Genomic DNA, 20,932 nt, shown 5'->3' with positions numbered 1-20,932 from the left:
GGGTCCTGTCCCACAGGGCTAGGCCTGGCTCCCTGCTCAGGGTGCTATGACCAGGCATGCAGGGTTGCAGCACCACTCAGTTTGGCCCAGTGTCCCCTCCATCATGACAGAAGGGTTGGTGGGCTAAATTTCAGTTAGTCGTTGCAACCTCACACAAGAGCAATGCCACTCACTCAAATTTGCCTGGCTCTTCCTCTGTCATGATGAAGGGGTTGCTGGGCCAAACCTGAGCGGTGCTATGACCCCATATGCTGGGTCCCAACACCACTTGGTCTGACGCCTCTCTCAAAAGTGGGGTCCAGGGCAAACTACCTGTTTTACACCTGCTGCCCCAGGGGGCCATGAACTAAACAAGGGCCTTATTCTACAGCTGCTGCACATGAGAAATTTCCATTAACTTCAATGGGAAGTCAATTAATTCAACTTCAGTTGCAGTCAATGGGCCAAATTCTCCCTTAATTACATCTGTGTAAATCAGGTGTAGCTTCTTGAATGTCAATGGTTCTACACTGGTATAAAACCATTGTGAAGAGACTCAGATCCAAAAGGAGTTGTTTGCTTGCATCAGCAAAGTCGAGTCTAGTGAGTGGAATCAAATAATAGAGAAATCATTTACATGAAATTATTTTAATAAAAAAGACTAATAAATAACTGGAGACCCATTTTTTAAAAGGTAAATACACTATACATAGAATAAGATCTTTTTGTCTGTCAAGGAAAATCAACAAGCCAAAACACTCACCCTGATTAATCTGTTTATATACTTCTAGACAGAAAAATGTGAAGATCAAGTGTAGGTTGTAAAGGGATAACTATTAACACATTATTAGAACACAGTTATAACAAAAATACACACGAGATAGTGGTTCAGAAGACCTAAACATCTGAAATTCTGGAAACACTCAGTTAGGGTTCCAACCCCAGCCATAACTCTCTCTTTACCCTGTAGGATATCACCTAAATATATTTCCTAGAGAGGAAATCTTTTGAACTCATCTTAGATAGTGTAATTTCCAGTCTTCACTTTCTCTTAGCCCTTAAAACTTATTGTTATGGTGACCTTCAACCTATGTAAAGAGGACTGGATGCGGCTTCTTCCAGACACCCTAACTCAGAGGTGGGTAAACTATGGCTTCTGGGCCACATCCGGCCCGCGGGACCATCCTGCCCAGCCCCTTAGCTCCCGGCCGCAGAGGCTAGCCCCCGGCCCCTCCCCTGCTGTCCTCCCTCCTCCGCAGGTTCAGCGCACCACGCTGCCAGTGCTCTAGCCCGACGCTCCTGTTGGGCAGCGTGGGTGGCATGGCTGGCTCCGGCCAGGCTGCGAGCTCCTGCTGCTCTAAGCAGCATGGTAAGGGGGAGGAGAGTGTGTGTGGGGGGGTTGGATAAAGGGCAGGGGGTCCCGTGGGCAGTCAGGGGACAGGGAGCAGGGGTGGTTGGATGGGCATGGGAGTCCCAGGGGAGCTGCCAGGGGGCAGGGGTGTGGATAGGGGTCGGGGCAGTCAGGGACAGGGAGCAGGGGGAGGTTGGATGGGGCAGAGGTTCGAGTGGGGGGTCAGGGAACAGGGGCCTTGGATGGGTTGGGAGTTCCGAGGGGGGCAGTCAGGAGTGGGAAGTGGGAGGGGACGGATAGGGTCGGGGGGCACAGCCTTCCCTACTTGGCCCTCCATACAGTTTCACAACGCCGATGTGCCCCTCGGGCCAAAAAGTTTGCCCACCCCTGCTCTAATTGAATGGGTTTCGTTAGCACTGACCCCCCACTTGGTAAGGCAACTCCCATCTTTTTATGTGCTGTATATTTATACCTGCCTACTTTTTTTCACTCCATGCATCTGATGAAGTGGGTCATAGCCCACGAAAGCTTATACCCAAACAAATTTGTTAGTCTCTAAGGTGCCACAAGGACTCCTCGTTGTTTTTGCTGATACAGACTAACATGGCTACCCCTCTGAAACCTGTCACCATTTTTTCAGGTGTCTAGAGGGCTTCCTAGAGAATGATCAGAGGTGTTTCATCCTCCTGCAACCAATCATGCAAACATAGGCCCAATCATGCAAACATCTATTTGAGTAATCCTTACTCAGATGAGTAGCAATCGGAGGATCTGCAGGATTGGAGACTGTAGCAGTGTGTTGAATTGCTACTGGATTGATGGGCTGCCCAGCTCCACAATGAAAACTTGCCTTTAATTGTATTTTATCAATTTCACTACATTTTTTTTATTGGGCTGAGACTGAAACCAACTTTGCAGTCAGCCTGTTTCACAATATAATTAAGAAAATCACATAGTGCACTTTTTCTTCACTGTATTTATTTATACTCCACCAAGATGGGGAAAACTGTGACAAATCTATTTCCTGAGCATTGCTTTAGCTAACTTTAATTTTCACAAGGAATTCTTACCTTCTCACCTTGTATTCCAATCCCTGGGGCACCCTCAGGACCTCGAAGGCCAGGTACTCCTGGCTCCCCCTGTAAAGAAAAAAACAAATCAGCACTTGAATTTAGTTGTATTTTTAATTAGTTTTATTATTAAGTTGTAAGGCTGGAAACAGAAGTCCTCTCTTTAGTCATAGAAACTATATACTCAGGTAGCAAGTCCTGCATTGCTTACTCAGAGTAAGAGATACCTCAGACGAGTTTGTATATACATTTGTTATAAGATAAATTCTGAATTAGTTTGAATAAACTGCAGCTCAGCAGGAGCAGGAGTGGAATCCTGGCCCCTCTGAAGTCAATGACAAAATTCCCATTGACCTCAGTGGGGCCTCAGGTTTTCAGACAGTCTCAGTAATGAACTCTTGCAGGGATGTACAAGGTGACATGTTTCTGGCAATAAATGATGTCATGCTCAGTACATTATTTTTAAACATGTAATGCAAACTGTATTATAATGTTTAGCCACTCGGTTGCCCCTTGCATAACATACTTTACCTGAGCTGGATAGTGTCTTAGAGAATGTCTACACACTGAAAATGCTTCGGCAGCACTACTGTTGCACTTCAGTGTAGAAACTACCTATGCTGACCAGAGGAGTTTTCCTCTTGGTGTAGGTAATCCACATCCCCAAGAGGCAGTAACACTATCTACACTGGAAGTTAGGTTGGCATCGCTAAGTCTCTCAGGGACATAGACTATTTTTCCAGGTATGTAGAAATAATGTACTTGAAAGTCATAACAGGTTGCAGTATTACAGAGAAACTGGAGTGCACTTATTTGACAAAGGAAACACAATGAACTTATGACTGCCTGATGGACCTTCAGCCTGGAGCCAAGGTTCCCTTCAGTCATATATATGCCTCTCTGAACCAGAACTTCTGACTCTTTGCACTTATCTGCACGAAAGCCTACAGAAGGGGTTTATCCATCCATCCACATGTTTGGTGGGGGCCCCAATCTTCTCTGTTAAGAAGAAGAATGGCTCCTTGAGGCCCTGAATTGATTACTGGGCACTCAACAAGGTGACTATTCAGAACTGATATCCCTGCTCCCTGTCATCCACAAACTCTTACATCAACTGCACTCCACTCGAATTTTCACAAAACTAGACCTGAGTGGGGCCTATAACCTGGTGTGTGTCTGTGTTTGAGAGGGAGACGAGTGGAAGATGACCTTCCATGCCCACTATGGTCGCTTTGAGTATTTGGTCATGCTGTCCAGTCTATGCCATACCCCAGCGACCTTCCAGCATCTTCGGGGACTTGCTGGACTGATTCATTACTATTTACCTGGATGACATTCTTATTTTTTCTGAGAACCAGGCCTTCACTATAGGCGATAAAGTCTGGTTTTCTGCCCAAATTCTTAAATCAATGCATCAGCAAACTTGGACACCTGCCAAATCTGAGGAAAACTTCCTGCTTAGCCCCACTCCTCTCCGCACTGCAGCCTTTGGCCAATAAGCATTCGGGGCCAAGAAGAATACTGGCCTGCTTCCTTGCTAACTTCACTACTAAGAAATAATAGGGTCAGTTGCACTGCCCTAGAACTGCCTGATTAATCGCAGTGCCCACTGCCTGCAGGATCAGCAGCCTGATTTATAAGCCCAACAGCAATAGCAAAGCACTGGCTGCTCAGCACAAATGCCCATAGATTTTCTGCCTTCCTCTGCTTGCCTCATTCCTAGCCCTGCTCCTGCCTTGCTCCAGCCTAGAACCTGCTCTGCACCTGGCCTTGTTCCAGTCCTGTCCCAGCCTTGCTCCTGCCTTGGAACCAGCCCTGTTCCTGCTTTCCCTGACTCCAGATAACACAGTTATGACCCTTAGCTCTGACTCTCTGGACCCTTGGCTCTGGTATGTTGACTCTGACAACTAGGCCTGACTCCTGCTCTGACCACTCAGTCTGACTACCTATGACCTGGTCCCCTGACATCAGGTAACTCAAAAATGGCTGAACATATTTCTGTGAAAGATTTCCCTCAAAATATACTTTTGGGCTGAGAATTTTGAACCCCCCACCCCTCCCAAAAATCAATCAATTTATTTATTTTTGAGAAAGAAAAAAGGCACTGTCAAAGGTTTCTAGCTCACCCTCATGTATACTCATATCAAACTCTGATATCATTAGCAACATGGGAAGCCCGTTAATAATTGCGGACCTATGATGGGATGTTCACATCAGCCCTGATGGGGTTAAGGTGGCTCAGAAAGAGCCAATTAACCATATAACTGCATCTGGGGAAGAGACAGGGACTGATAAAGGCTACCTGATGATGCTGCCCAGCTGGGCAGGGGAGGCTGAGCTTGTATAAAGCCATGAAGTTTGCAGCAGAAGGGGGCTGCTACAGTTGAGGCTAATAACATACATCAGAGCAGGGATAGACCTAATGAAGTGTTTTAGTTTAGAGCACTATCTGGCCATTGTGGCTTAAATAGAAATATTTTTTTGAATAAATAGACCCAATGATGGACTGTGTGTATTCTGTAGGGTGAATGAAACAATTGATGACCTTTTATAGCTATGTAAGGTCTTTGATAAAGAAAGGGAGAAACTTTCTGAGGAATTTAAACATCTTAAGGTAAAAAAAATTATATTGTTATTTAGTAAAAACATTGGGGAAATGGGGCATTATTAAAAGGCACTGTTACATTACCTGAAAGACAGCGGGCAGAGAGACATTATAAATGGCTAAGTAATGAGGAACTATAGTTGGTGGCAGGTATAAACTATTCAGTCAAGTCTGCTTCACCATACAAAAGAGGAAGAAGGGGGCTGCAAGGAGATGGTCTGCAGCCTTTCTTTTGAAAGGATGAAATCTAGAAGAGACCATAAGCCCTGGGGTCTGGACCCTGAAATGACTGTCAACCCAGAGGGTTTTGGGTGAGAAAGGCTTGAGCAAGGTTGGAAGTGGTCTAGAGAAATAGCAACGGTGTCTGGGATTGAACAGACTGGTTGCTAGGCATAAGGTCGCTGGGCTGAAACCTGGTGTAGTGGGTGGGCCCATGTTTGTGAACCAGCCACTGGGAAAGTGGCATAGAATTGGCACAGAGGACTGCCTGGGACAGTGTACAGACTGCTGGTCCAGAGGGACTTTGGTACCCTGGAAGGGGAGGACTGGAGGGTGACCTGGATGGAGGGCTGAGTCACAAAGAGGGAGCACCCTGAGTCTACAGAGAGAGAGAAACCATTCTCCATGGTGTGAACAACCAAAGGACTGGGCACCAGAGAGCTAATCCCCTGACTCAGTGGTGAGTGTACCCTGTTACAGGTCATCACTGCATCTGGATCTCCCTTTCTCAGCAATCCCTTTGTCAATCCCTTTGTCCCAGACTCCATGGAGGGCTTTCTGCTGGACCAGGGTATCCATATGAGGGATGGGGCAGGCAGTACGTGAGCTGAGAGAGGAGAAAGGTTTGGGACAAAGAAATACACAAACCTTTTGTCCTGGGGCTCCATCTTCCCCTGGAAGACCAGGCAGACCTGCCAGTCCTGAAGATCCTGGTTCACCCTGAAATGGAGATAAATAAAAACATGTCCATATCTTAAATGTAACTATATACCATTATCTCTTATAATCTGGGAAACCTCTTTTTTTAAAAAAGGGCTCCTAATTTTTTGCAAGAAAAACCTTTAGGCATATGAGATCTAATCTTGCAGTCATTCTGTACACAGAACTTCTCTGAATTCCAGACATGGAAGGAAGGAAGGATCAGGAAATACTGTACTAGCTGATTATTAAGAACATACATTATATATTAAGGATAAACTATGTAATTAATCAAGTATCAGAGGGGTAGCCATGTTAGTCTGGATCTGTAAAAGCGGCAAAGAGTCCTGTGGCACCTTGTAGATTTATATTCACCCATGAAAGCTTATGCTCCAATACGTCTGTTAGTCTATCAGGTGCCACAGGACTCTTTGCCGCTTTTATATAATGGATGTTAGTTAGGCATACAATTGTTTTGAATATTGGTAGTCTGGGAGGGTGACCTAAGTTCCTAAATTTGTGTTTGGCTGAAAGTTTACAAGACTTATAACCTGTTTTTGAAGATATAAGAATTGAGAGGCATAGTAGTAGTTAATAACTTGTGAATTGATGTCAGTGCTCAGGCACCACAATGATAGACAACTTTGCAAAAACCGACATAAATGAGAACAGGTTTTACAAAAATATCTAAGCACACAAATACTTTTAACAGTATCTGAAACCAGTAAATTAATGCTAGTTGTGGAACTACATACTGTAATAATGGGTATTAATGTTTTTGTTTACTACTTTAGAAGTTGGGGTAGCTTGGAATTGTTTGTTGTGGAGTATGAACCTCTGAAAAGACCAGTGCTGGTCTTTGCAGTTAGATGACTTGAAGTAGTCCACCAGGATAGCTTGCAAGAAACTTTGCTGCATCTCTAGTTGAAGGAATATCATTATATGCTAGTTAACTAATTTACATATTTAGACCTCTTCATTAAGTAAGTTAAATACATCCCCATCAACTTTAAGTGTTACCTGTTTCATTGTCCATCTTCCTGACTTCCAATAACCTCAATAAACACAATCATGCGGGTGCTATTCTACCTCTTTTCTGAATTTCCATTATGGACCACAAAAAGAAAAGGAGTACTTGTGGCACCTTAGAGACTAACCAATTTATTTGAGCATAAGCTTTCGTGAGCTACAGCTCACTTCATCGGATGCATAAAGTGGAAAATACAGTGAGGAGATTTATACACTAATACTCATTACAATTTCTCTCTTCCACCATGATTTCAAAAATTTCCATCCCACCATCAACCTCAGCCTGGACCAGTCCACACAAGAGATCCACTTCCTGGACACTACAGTGCTAATAAGCGATGATCACATAAACACCACCCTATACCGGAAACCTACTGACCGCTATTCCTACCTACATGCCTCCAGCTTTCACCCAGACCACACCACACGATCCATTGTCTACAGCCAAGCTCTGCGATACAACCGCATTTGCTCCAACCCCTCAGACAGAGACAAACACCTACAAGATCTCTATCAAGCATTCTTACAACTACAATACCCACCTGCTGAAGTGAAGAAACAGATTGACAGAGCCAGAAGAGTACCCAGAAGTCAGTTACTACAGGACAGGCCCAACAAAGAAAGTAACAGAACGTCACTAGCCGTCACCTTCAGCCCCCAAATAAAACCTCTCCAATGCATTATCAAGGATCTACAACCTATCCTGAAGGATGACCCAACACTCTCACAAATCTTAGGAGACAGGCCAGTCCTTGCCTACAGACAGCCCCCCAATCTGAAGCAAATACTCACCAGCAACCACACACCACACAACAGAACCACTAACCCAGGAACCTATCCTTGCAACAAGGCCTGTTGCCAACTGTGCCCACATATCTATTCAGGGGACACCATCATAGGGCCTAATCACATCAGCCACACTATCAGAGGCTCGTTCACCTGCGCATCTACTAATGTGATATATACCATCATGTGCCAGAAATGCCCGTCTGCCATGTACATTGGTCAAACTGGACAGTCTCTCCGTAAAAGAATAAATGGACACAAATCAGATGTCAAGAATTAGAACATTCATAAACCAGTCGGAGAACACTTCAATCTCTCTGGTCTCTTGATTTCTGATCTAAAAGTGAGTATTCTTCAACAAAAAAACTTCGAAAACAGACTCCAACGAGAGACTGCTGAATTGGAATTCATTTGCAAATTGGATACAATTAACTTAGGCTTGAATAGAGACTGGAAGTGGTTGAGTCATTATACAAAGTAAAACTATTTCCCTTTGTTTATGCCTCCCCCCCACTGTTCCTCAGACATTCTTGTTAACTCCTAGAAATGTGCTGGAAATGGCCCACTTTGATTATCACTTCAAAAGGTTTTCTCTCCTCCCACCCCACTCTCCTGCTGGTAATAGCTATCTTAAGTGATCACTCTCCTTACAATGTGTATTTTTTCATGGTCTGTGTGTATATAAATCTCCTCACTGTATTTTCCACTTTATGCATCCGATGAAGTGAGCTGTAGCTCACGAAAGCTTATACTCAAATAAATTGGTTAGTCTCTAAAGTGCCACAAGTACTCCTTTTCTTTTTGTGAATACAGACTAACGTGGCTGTTACTCTGAAACCTGTCAGTATGGACCACAGTTTCCTTCCATATACTAAATACCGTTCTATAAACTGTCTTTATCATAGAATGGACAAAGAATTTTTCAATTTAAATTTAGGTAGTTTTGAGGATGGAATGAATTTTACCAGCAAACTGAGTTAATTTTGACTAGAAATACTAACTTTTATTTTAAGAGTCACTATCCTATCATTTTAACTAATAACAGTGACAGTATTTTAAGAAATACTAGCATTGACCTTAATATGGTATGATGAGCCCAATCTTCAGCTAATATAAATCAGCAAAGTTCCACTGAGTCAATTGAGCTAGGACAATTTACACCAGCTAAGGATATGAGCTGATACATTAGGATTCAGATTAAATGTGGTAATTTTGGATTCAAATAAACATTTGTAAATTAAAAAAACCACCTAGCTATATATTTTGTATTCATCTGTCCATCAATGACTGATTTTGATCTCAAATAGTTTTAGACTGACAGTCACAATTGGTTAGTCTCTAAGGTGCCACAAGTACTCCTTTTCTTTTTGCGAATACAGACTAACACAGCTGTTACTCTGAAACCAGTCACAATCTGGTTGTTGCTTCCCCTGTGTGTCATAGGGAGAGTCTTCTTAGCGTATGCACAAGGTGCCTCAGCTGGCACATGACCAGGATTCATCACCAAATTTGGTCCGCTGGTTGGATCATTAGCTTCCCCAGCTTCGGCTGGGTACTGATGGGGAGTGTGACATGAACACTCATCCATGCCCCCCACAGGGGATATAAGTTGTGCCAACCCTTTTTACTGACATAACTTACTCCCCACTCTGTGCCAGCTCCGATGTATTGGCTGGTGAGCTGGGGACAGAGCCAAGGTTCTGCTCACTCCCCATCCACTTTTCTAAGAGGGAGAGTAACAGCCTGTCAAGGTTCCTCCCCCACTCTGAACTCTAGGGTACAGATGTGGGGACCTGCATGAAAAACCTCCTAAGCTTATCTTTACCAGCTTAGGTCAAAACTTCCCCAAGGTACAAAATATTACACCCGTTATCCTTGGAATGGCCGCTACCACCACCAAACTAATACTGGTTACTGGGGAAGAGCTGTTTGGACGCGTCTTTCCCCCCAAAATACTTCCCAAAACCTTGCACCCCACTTCCTGGACAAGGTTTGGTAAAAAGCCTCACCAATTTGCCTAGGTGACTACAGACCCAGACCCTTGGATCTTAAGAACAATGAACAATCCTCCCAACACTTGCACCCCCCCTTTCCTGGGAAATGTTGGATAAAAAGCCTCACCAATTTGCATAGGTGACCACAGACCCAAACCCTTGGATCTGAGAACAATGAAAAAGCATTCAGTTTTTTTACAAGAAGACTTTTAATAAAAAATAGAAGTAAATAGAAATAAAGAAATCCCCCCTGTAAAAATCAGGATGGTAGATATCTTACAGGGTAATTAGATTCAAAAACATAGAGAACCCCTCTAGGCAAAACCTTAAGTTACAAAAAAGATATACAGACAGAAATAGTTATTCTATTCAGCACAATTCTTTTCTCAGCCATTTAAAGAAATCATAATCTAACACATACCTAGCTAGATTACTTACTAAAAGTTCTAAGCCTCCATTCCTGTTCTGTCCCTGGCCAAGACGACTACACACAGACACAGACCCTTTGTTTCTCTCCCTCCTCCCAGCTTTTGAAAGTATCTTGTCTCCTCATTGGTCATTTTGGTCAGGTGCCAGCGAGGTTACCTTTAGCTTCTTAACCCTTTACAGGTGAGAGGAGCTTTCCCCTGGCCAGGAGGGATTTCAAAGGGGTTTACCCTTCCCTTTATATTTATGACACAGCCCATGGCTGCTGCTCTCCCCTTGCTGTTCAGGGTCTGCTAATGTGGCTAGCCTGTGCTGGGCACTAAAGCAGCTTCTATGCCCCCTTACTCTCGTGCATGATTGTGCAGCCAGGTTTAGTGAGGCCTAAGCACCACTGAAGCCTAAGTTTTGGCTAGGCATCTGGATTGTTTCAGTCCTATGGAATTTGTCTACTAGCGTACAGTGCTAATATTTTAAAACATACAATTTTGGATGCCATTAAAAGTTAGTGTCCACAGTTTTCAAAAATAGGAGCTTAAAGTTTAACTTGTAAGTCCATGTTTTAGTGCCTACAGGTGGGATTTTCAAAAGCGCATAAGTAATTTAGGAGAAGGAAAGAGCTCTTTATTAACACCATACCTTTGAACCAGGTTCCCCAAGTCCTCTTTCTCCTGGAGCTCCAGTTTCTCCTGGCAAGCCTTGTTCACCCTTAAACAGAAAATGTTTTTGAAGAATTTTAACACCAGAAAGATAAGACTACATTGTCTTGGCAGCTTACATTTACAGAAAGAGCATTCAGCTTAATAAAAATGCATTATTTGAGGTCCTAGCTTTTTAAAATTTTGACTGAAAGGGCTAGATTCTCCAGAGTATTATCTACTTCATCCTCTCTTGGGAAATTTGTCACTGAAACTGATGAATGCTGTAAATGTATGAATAATGTAGCAGACATTTTGAGAGCACATGTGACTCAAATACACTTTACTCATGTCTCTTTATATCATGAGTAGAGCATATCCCTGCTATTAATCATTCCAAATGTGTGAGGAGCGCTCTGCTGTTCCCTAGTTACTTTTCTTTACCTGACAGAGATTGCTAAACCTGTTATAACCATATCAAACTCCTAATGATGTGAAAGGATTCAGAACTGGGATCCTGTGATGGGGTGATTGGGACCATGAAGGGGTTAATGTGGGTCTGAGAGCCAATTAACATACCTGGCAGTACCTGCAAGAGAGAGAAGGCCAGACTTAACTGATAGTGAAGTCCAGCTGGTGGTGATTATAAAGTCAGGAAATTTGTAGCAGCAAACAGCTGTAAACACCTACCTGAAGGAAGACTGAGAGTGGTACTAAAACTGTACAGTAGTATATGAAGAAAAGGTGAGGAGCCCATTGGCTGGAAACATGTGGTTAATGTTCCAGTAAGGAAACCGAGCAAGCTATGATCCAGACCTGATGCATGCAGGCCAACTGTCCTTACAACATGTTTGAAATGGTAAAAATGATAACTGAGAGATTGGTTTCATACTTCAAGAGAAACAGACTCATAGGTAGCAAGCAGAGTGAGTTTAGGAGGGGAAGGCAGACAACTGACTGTATTGTAAGGATAGAAATGGAAGAATGAAAAGGTAAAAGAACTAAAGAATTTATAGTCACTTTTCTGGATATTGAAAAAATTTATGAGATGATATAGAGGGAGGGTTTACTTTATGAAGTGGCTACCATGGATATAAAAGGAAGAATGTATAGGTGTAGAAGGGATTTCTTAAGTAAAAGAACTATGCAGGTCAGAGTAGGGAAAGTCTATTCCAGTATATATACACTTACAAATGGCACTTCACAGAAGAGTTTCATCAGTCCTACTTTATTCAACATCTTGGTAAGTGATCTTCCAAAAGAAATAAGTGTAGGAATAGGCATCACTTTATTTGCTGACTACTGTGCCATATGGCCAAAACCAGAAACCATGAAATAGCTGCTTAAGAGTAAATGAAGCACTAATGAAGTGTGTAGAATGGGGAAACGTGGGGTTTTAAATTCTCAATTGATAAAACTAAGGGAATAATATTCACAAGAAGGAAAATTTTAAAAAGATTATAAATTGTATCTATAATGGACAGCAAATAAGTATAATTAAAAGCTTTCAAATTTGTAGGTGTAGTATTTGATAGCAAGCTCCCTTGGAAGGATCATATTGACAACATTAGAGATAAATGTAAAGGCAGAATCAAATGACTTAGAAGTATTTCTGGAACTCCCTGTGGTGCAAATAAGAAAGCAGTGGTAATGCTATTCAGAACGCTAATAAGACAAATTATTGAGCATGGGTGCCAGGTTTTCAGTTTGGTATCAAAAACAAATTTGAGAAAGCTTGACTTAGCCCAAGCTCATTGCATGCGGTGCCTTCATCGCAATGCCGCTGTATGTACTGCAGAGAGCTGTGGGTGAAATGCCTATTACTTTAAAAATGAAGCTTTGGGATTTAACCTTTTTGGCTAAAGTCACTGGAAATGTAGAAGATGGAAACACCCAACTAATATATGATGAATGCTGGGAATTAAGCGGTTAATGTGTCGGGCAAAAACTCAAAATGTCTCATGTAAGTAGGGTTAAAGTGTGGACAAATGATCTCAGTGAAAAGAAAGACCAAAAAGAGGTTAATCTATCGCTTTGGGAAAATGCATTACAATTGGAAACCTCTTAAGATAGATATGGAATTGTATAATAAAATTAAAGGAAAAGGAGTGTTAAATGGGCAAGATATGGCATATCAATATGGTTTCTGATAAGTGGGATGCTACCGCCGTATGTATACTCAGGGCACCAAAGATGTAAGAACGGGAAGACTGGGAACAACATTCTGCGTTCCTTCACTCAAGAAAGCTGTGAGGCTATCAAATTTTGTAAATGTTTTGACAGCTGAACAGGCAGGGATAATACTGGCATTAAATACTGGCACCCCTCTATACCTAAGGCGTATAGAGGGGTGCCAGGTGCCATAGTCATCCTGTCTGATCCATTATCAAGACTACTGGTGATCAGAAACAACACTTCAGATAGCAGAAATTATATGTTTAATGAAATATTACCATTAACAGATTTCAGAGTAACAGCCGTGTTAGTCTGTATTCGCAAAAAGAAAAGGAGTACTTGTGGCACCTTAGAGACTAACCAATTTATTTGAGCATAAGCTTTCGTGAGCTACAGCTCACTTCATCGGATGCATACTGTGGAAAGTACAGAAGATCTTTTTATACACACAAACCATGAAAAAATGGGTGTTTACCACTACGAAAGGTTTTCTCTCCCCCCCACCCCACTCTCCTGCTGGTAATAGCTTATCTAAAGTGATCACTCTCCTTACAATGTGTATGATGATCAAGGTGGGCCATTTCCAGCACAAATCCAGGGTTTAACAAGAACGTTAACCCCCAGACGTTTAATGCTAAAACCAGAAATTTCTGTTGTAGCTCTTACATCAGTGAATTTCCTTACCTTTGATCCAGGTAGCCCTTGTCCAGGTGGCCCTCTTGGACCAGGTGGTCCTTTTGGGCCTTCTACCCCCTAAAAAGATTTTAAAATTAATCTTGAAAATTACAATAGTCTCCCAATATTACAGAAATGCTTTAAAAATGAAAATGCCACCTTTTCTCCTTGAATCCCAATGCCAGATAACCCAATAGGCCCAGGTAGACCAGGTGGGCCAATTTCACCCTGTTGAACAAAGTACAATTGCTTAACTTTGTAAAGATATGGAAACAATTTGGGTCGGATCCTCAGCTGGTGTATACTGGCATAGCTCCTCTGAAGTCAATGGAGTTACTTCAATATACACCAGCTGAGTCTCTGACCCTACCCCTTATTAACATTTCTTCTTTTTCCACTTGTGTTTTATAGTGTGGCAGACTCACTTGCTGAGTTTATGACCACCAAGCCCTGGAATCTCCATCATTGGAGATTTTTAAGAGCAGGTTAGACAAACACCTGTCAGGGATGGTCTAGATGGTGCTTGTTCCTGCCATGAGTGTAGGGGACTGGACTTAATGACCTCTCGAGGCCCCTTCCACTCCTATTATTCTAAGATTCTAAAGAATCCATTTATACATCTTAGCACATGCTGGTCAGCTGCTGTAAACGACTGTTAGTCTCTCTCCCCCCCCCCCCATTCCAGATCTTAACTTTCCCAGAGAATCAATCACTTTTTGTTCCGTCTCACATTTTACTATGAAGAGATTTTAGAATTGGTTGGGGCAGTTTATTGGCTATAAATCTCACCACAAAATAAGTATTGTGAGGCTCCTATTGTAGATACCAAATTCTTTATTTTGCTTCATTACATCTTTTGTAGCTAATATCAACCCCCACTGCATTCAGATTCCTTTGTAATTTTGTTAACTGCCTGACATATTTACTGCTCACCTTTTCACCTTTTATGCCAATGCCTGGCTGGCCACGAGGTCCTTTTGGACCATCAAAACCACGCTCTCCCTACATGAAGAAAATTACATGATGTTAACTTCAGCAATCCATGGTTATTTACTCTCCTCAAATCAGAGAGACTAGTGGTAGCATAATGATGGAAATCAAAACAAGAAGAAGAAGGCAGTGCCTGAATTTCTTTGTTTCTTGGTGTACCAAAGAGGTCTTCTTTTCAGACGAGAACGCTCGTCAGTTTGAGATTGATCACAAAAGAGAAATTAACAAGCTTCTCTTTACCCTTCTTTCCATTTCAAGCACATTCGGCTTAATTCTGCTTCCATTCAAATCAATGGTTTAAATGTCAGCAGGGCTGAGCCTCATAACCTGCTCAGGGCTGAATTCTGCTCATTTACTCATGTGAGTAGTCTTGGTGAAATAAGGTAAGCAGGATTTGACCCTAGTTGTTTTGCCTGAATAAGGATTTCAGCACTGAGTCCACATTTTGTCATTGTAATAATTTGAGAGTAGCAAATGGCTTTCTCAGTATGGCAGCCACGCATTAGTGATGATAATGGGAGGTGATAAGTCTACAGTGTTTCCCGAACTTGGGACGCTGTTTGTTCAGGGAAAGCCTCTAGGGGGCTGGGCCGGTTTGTTTACCTGCTGCGTCCGCAAGTTCAGCTGATCACAGCTCCCACTGGCCACGGTTCACTGTGCCCGGCCAATGGGGGCTGTGGGAAGTGGCGGCCAGTACATCCCTTGGCCCACACCACTTCCCGCAGCCCCCATTCGCCGGGCACAGTGAACCGTGGCCAGTGGGAGCTGTGATCGGCTGAACTTGTGGATGGGACAGGTAAACAAACTGGCCGGGCCCGCCAGGGGCTTTCCCTGCACAAGCGGCGTCCCAAGTTTGGGAAACACTGTGACAAGAAATAGACAAGTGAAAAAGGGTTTGTCATACACACAAAGAATTTTTTAAAGAAAATTTAACTACAAAAGGAGGTCTTAAGGAAAATGCAAGTTAATAAGGAGAAAAAGATTGAATTTCCTTGTATTTCTATTACTAAAGCATATAGGAGAAGCGCTCAGCTGGTGCAAATTATCATAGTTCTACAAAGTGAAGTTAATAGAATTAAAGACCTTCCCCCACTAATCACATTTCTCACTTTAGTTTTCCTTACTTTTTTGAAATTTCCTACTTAAAATAACATTCTTTACTCCTACTACTGTTGGACATCTGCTATGTTTTCCTCTGACCAAAGTCTGATCCTTTAACAAACAAGCTTTCTTAGAAGAAGCAACTGTATAGTTTTTCAGATTTACAAATCAACTTCTAAAATACATGATTTAATGTCAGAGACCTGACATACTTGGCAACAGGATTGGAGATTATACAATAATATAGAATCTGTTGATATATGTTTGGCTTTATTTCAAATTGGCAGTAAAATATAGTGCATTTTTGTATGCACAGGAGTGCTAATAACCCTGCTGTCCTGGCCAGATTCCAGTCTGGTTAAAATATATTCATTCTGCTTATCTAAATTCTCTCTGTAGCTTCAGTTAGATGCATTCTTCACTTCCTTAACCTGTTGCGTAGTGTTGCTTGGCACTGTTAAATAGTGGCTGTATTTCAGTAGTGGTGGAGTGATTTCTGTCTGTTTTCTTTAAAACATTTTCATCTTTGCTATGTAAATGTAAGCGATGAACATTAACAACATCAGAGAACTTATACAATTCTTCCTGAAATATATATCATAAATTGCGATGAATTAAGTAAAAATGATTATTCTGATAGCAACAGCCAAAATCAAACCCAGCTATTGCAGTATTGGTCTAAACAAAATGCAAGAGAGTTTGAGCTGAGGGAAAGCCAACATTAGCATCTGGGGCCGTACTTGCAAAATGATTTTTCACCACTCCCCCAAACATAACTGACATCTAACAACCATGATCACCCTCAACTATGCCCAGGATCACCGTGGGGATTTTGAGGGGAGTTAGTTCTTTGGGATATACCTCAACCTTACCTAATTTAATTTCACATTTAAAAAAAATTCTTTAGGCCCTCTGCCTGCATTCCAGAGGAGTCCAGCTGCTTATGCTCAGGGCTATGCCTGGCTGTCAACATTTTAAAAAAAGTTCTGCAAGGAACAATTGTTCAAGCACATTGGGAGTTTGGGTGTCATGAAGTCCCCAATCACTGGAAGGTTTTATGTGAATTCTGGTGACTTTTAGCATTTGTAGAGAATTTACTCATAACTATATAATTACAGTTTACCCGGGAGGTATTTAAGATTTAATCTCCATTTATAAAATGGGGATAATAAAGCAGAAAGTACATAGAAGGCCACAGAGAGAGTCAGTTTCAGGGCAGGGACTAGAAGTGGGAGACCCTTGTGAGTCCCATGCCTAGACCACTTTATCTCTCATGCTATTTAGTTGTCTGTTGTTGTAGCCAAAGATCAAACTGGCTTGTCAGCCTAGGAGTTGGCTCAGCTTCGGGCCAATATCTGGAAGAGAGTTAGCAATGTTTCTAGTGCTGTCCCCTCATCAATGAACTACCATATCTGAATGCCAACGACAGTAGTAGCATTGCCTTCAGCTGATTTGGGGTTCTCCACAAACTCAGGGACCTATGGCCAAGATTTTCATTAACCCTAAGTGCCAGCACTGGATGAAGGTAAAGGGTACTGAGTATAAAGATTTAGGAAAAATCAATGACAAGTTTTCACTCTAGGGATCACTTTAGATTAGTTTGTTTTCAAGACTCTCTTCCAAGGTAAGGTGCTAGAGGCTATTGTAAAATTAAAGCTCCAATTATTTCCCTTTTTAAGGTGCCCTAAAGCAGAAGGGAGAGGCCACAGGCTATGGAGGCCTCAAAGGCCAGCTCTGATTAGAGGTAACATTCTGAGCCACTGGCTTCAATGAATTTGTACTAGTTTAATTGAGCGGCCTATTTGCCCCAGAGGGTTAGTTTGCAGGCTAATTTGACTAGCTAAATTTGTTGCCACAGGTCTAGTCCTATGTGCATTGAAGTAAATGGAAAGTGGGTCACTGGTTTTAATGGGATCAGGATTGGGCCTTATATACTATCTGTTACGGTACCTTTGGTCCTGGAAGCCCTTCACCTGGTGAACCTCTTTCTCCTTGAATCCCTAGAGGTCCTTGAGGCCCCTGTTAAAATAAATTTAAAACAGCCTAGAAAATATATCAACTATTCAAACTGATAACAGAGCAATAAGTCTTACTGTTGGTCTTTAAACACCTCTTTGCATTGGTACATAGTTATAACCTGTTAAAAATAATATGGTAACATGATAGTCACAATAAATCAACAAAGAAAGCATTCTAGCCTGCAGCTATAACATGTTATACAGGATTACCTTAGTGGCTTACTTATGAGTCATTGAAAATTCCTTCTCTTTACTCATCTTCTTAATTCTTCCCTCCTCATTCTTTCGTTCATTTTGGAAATTATTATTAATGCTTATTAACATTTGAGCATAATATACTATGCAGAGAGAACCAGATTAAAGGCCGCACAAAATAATGTGGAAGAAGGTTTATGTGAAGAGCTACAACTCCGTGGTATGAACAAAACAGCATACTTGCTGGTGGGAATGTAGCCTAACAAATATGAGTGGGCAAAGATTTGTGCTAAAGACAGGTCCAGAATCTTCATATATTAGGCCTGTTATACAGTGGCTCCCTGTGTCTGTCTGCCTCTCAACTTTATCCTGGCAGGCACAGAATGACAGACTTCAGTACAGTAGAATCCATAGAAGCTAACTGTGGTTGGAGAGGGTCCTGTGTACAGCTTCAGAACTATCCTTATTTTTTAGGTGGAAAAAATCCTACTGTCTTCAATAATAAAAAGGAAACTCCCTTTCAAACAGTTGTGCTTTTCAGCTTTGTAATTTTTTTTCTGGTTTCCAAAAAAATTAACCAGAAATATGATTTGCCAGAAGAGTTTACAGTTTATAGAGAGCTGGACACAGTTTATTGTTAAATAATGATTGTAAAACAAGTAGGACCTGCAAAAGAAAGGAGGGACCCTCAAAAGATTGAGGACATTGATTCTGCTGTCCCTCCAGTGTGGCGTTCCCAGTGAGAACTTTGAGCGTGGAGCAACTGCAGAATCTGGCCCTGAGACAAATGTTGAGCAGAGAGTTCTATTATTGCTTAGCCATGAGTCGCATGTATAGGTCAATGCATTGTTGCCATAATCTGCTTCCAAGTCCTCTTCTCTGTACCAGGGGATATTCTGAGTGACATCAGTCCTATATGTAATACACTGTAAGTTTCTTGGTGCACCGGTGCAGCTATGATGGTTGGCATATGGGGGTACAGACAAGTCTTTGTCCATTCACCACCTCTTCTCATCCACATGCTCAGGATAGGGGATGTAGGACCTCCACAGAGGCTGCTCTTTCCTGTGTAGCTACCTGCAGTATGGGTAACTAGCACAGGTGATGAAGGGGGCATTTTCCTAACTTCACTGATTGTCACTAGTGGTATGATTTAGTAAAGCTGTTTACCCTGTGGATTCAGAACCCTTCAGCAAGAAGCACTCATTCTTCTACATGAATTTCTTTTCAAGCTGGGCTGAGGTCACTCTATTTCTCATCAAATTCAGCTTTCTCATTTTAAAGAGAAAATGTTTTATGAAATGATTCTTACAAATTTCTGCCTGTTCATGGGGGAAAAGCTACCTCTGAATAATCCTGGACTATATTCTCTCCTGGTTACAGTGGTACAACCTCATTGAATTGAAGAGAATTTAGCCCAGAGTACATAGAACAGCTTAATAAACCACACTGATTTGGAAAAGGGACTGCACTTGACTCTGACGATTGGTTCTACTCTGAAAAGTGACTCTGCAAAAATGGTAAAGTGGGCCCCGGGTTTGCCTCAAGTGTGCTCAATTTACAAGCACAAAGATATGTGGAGGGAAGGGCAGGCTTCCTCATTGACAAACCTACAAACCCAGTCATGTGCGGGTTCTTAATTCATCAGTCATTGGTTTTGCTGATCAAATTATGATTTTTAGGGAAACCCATGCAACCGGAATGCCTTTATGGGGATTGCACAGATGCACTTGTTTGGAATGTACCAAAAGAACTGGGTTAATAATCCACAGAAAGGAATAGAACCCAGATCTCTCTCTCTTAGCTGTGCAGGCTCTGCAACGTTAAGAGGAGTGAGAAGCAATAAAACCTTAAATCAGCAGATATAGCTTTGAGTACATGCAGGAGCAGATTTATTTTATTTTTTTTCCAAGTAAGAAGGTGCCATTTTTCATCGTTACTTTGTGGAGTAGAAGCACAGTTTAAGATAGGGAATTCAAGATAGGTTCTTCAAACAACCAAGGGTGATGAAAGTCATACCAATTTCATGTGTATAAGAGAGAACTAGTCTAAAGATGAAAAGAGTTGGCATAATTTAGCATGCAAGTACTTGTTAACATTTGGCCCTTCAGAAGGTTTCCCTCTCTCAGCTCTCAAACACAGAACATACCGGTAGTCCTGGCTCACCAGCTCCAGGTGGGCCAACAGGGCCTGGTCTTCCCATCAAGCCAATGTCACCCTTCCAACAAAAGACATATTTAAAAACCCATTTTTTTTATGTATGGGTATTTGCATTTGCACAATATATAAACACATTTTAATCAGGCATCCTTTGTTTGGGTGTTTAATCTACCTGAATATAATAAGTGAGGCAAATCCTAATTTTCTCACCTTGCTGGCATCACATAAGACCCAGTAGATAGTAGAACTGGTGCAATTTCATGGTAGGGGGGGATGGATGGGAAAGCTGCAACAGAGATCATGGAGCAGCTTCGCTGCCACATCACTGGATATAGAATCCAATACATCAATAGGATGCTTTTTACCATGGCTCATAACTATGGATATGATTTTGTCATGGTAAAATTGGGCAAAATTCATGGAACAGACATGGTAAAAATGTACAAAATCAGGATATGATCACAGCGGGGCTGAAGCCGACACGCGAGCACCGCTGCAGGGGATTGGAGCTGAAGAATTTGTGGACATCTGTTAAAGTCATGGAATCTGTGACCTCCATGATCAAATCGTATCCTTACCTATAACCATCTATCAGACCTTATTCTGACATGTTTATAACCACCTCTAACATATGTAACTGACAGCCGGACACCCTCTTAAGGTTTCTGGATCCCAGCAGTCCTCACTCTTGGGCAGAGACCCGTGTCTCTCTTCTTCCTAACTGACATTTTAAGGCTGCACAGCTCCCTGCCTTACACTGAAATATCCCCAGCTGCTTAAGGCCACTGCCTGTGCTTTGCTTACTCTCTGAGGGCTAAGACCAAT

The 20,932-nt window shown here is 42.1% G+C and overlaps 1 protein-coding gene across 2 annotated transcripts in view; it reads right to left on the bottom strand.

Annotated features, from left to right (window-relative positions):
- LOC125644979 (uncharacterized) overlaps positions 1–20,932 on the bottom strand; it is a 64,793-nt gene that overhangs the window by 19,756 nt on the left and 24,105 nt on the right. For both annotated transcript variants that reach the window (XM_048869851.2, XM_075117933.1), the window contains exons 13-20: positions 20,097–20,165; positions 17,685–17,753; positions 14,577–14,645; positions 13,803–13,871; positions 13,653–13,721; positions 10,795–10,863; positions 5,873–5,944; positions 2,401–2,469 (exon numbers count right to left, since the gene is read on the bottom strand). In XM_048869851.2, coding sequence (XP_048725808.2) covers positions 2,401–2,469; positions 5,873–5,944; positions 10,795–10,863; positions 13,653–13,721; positions 13,803–13,871; positions 14,577–14,645; positions 17,685–17,753; positions 20,097–20,165 — 555 coding nt within the window. The remainder of the gene's footprint in view (positions 1–2,400; positions 2,470–5,872; positions 5,945–10,794; positions 10,864–13,652; positions 13,722–13,802; positions 13,872–14,576; positions 14,646–17,684; positions 17,754–20,096; positions 20,166–20,932) is intronic.

Source organism: Caretta caretta, chromosome 11, assembly GCF_965140235.1.
Source record: "Caretta caretta isolate rCarCar2 chromosome 11, rCarCar1.hap1, whole genome shotgun sequence".
Lineage (NCBI taxonomy): Eukaryota > Metazoa > Chordata > Testudines > Cheloniidae > Caretta > Caretta caretta.
This window is presented reverse-complemented; position numbering and strand designations above follow the sequence as displayed.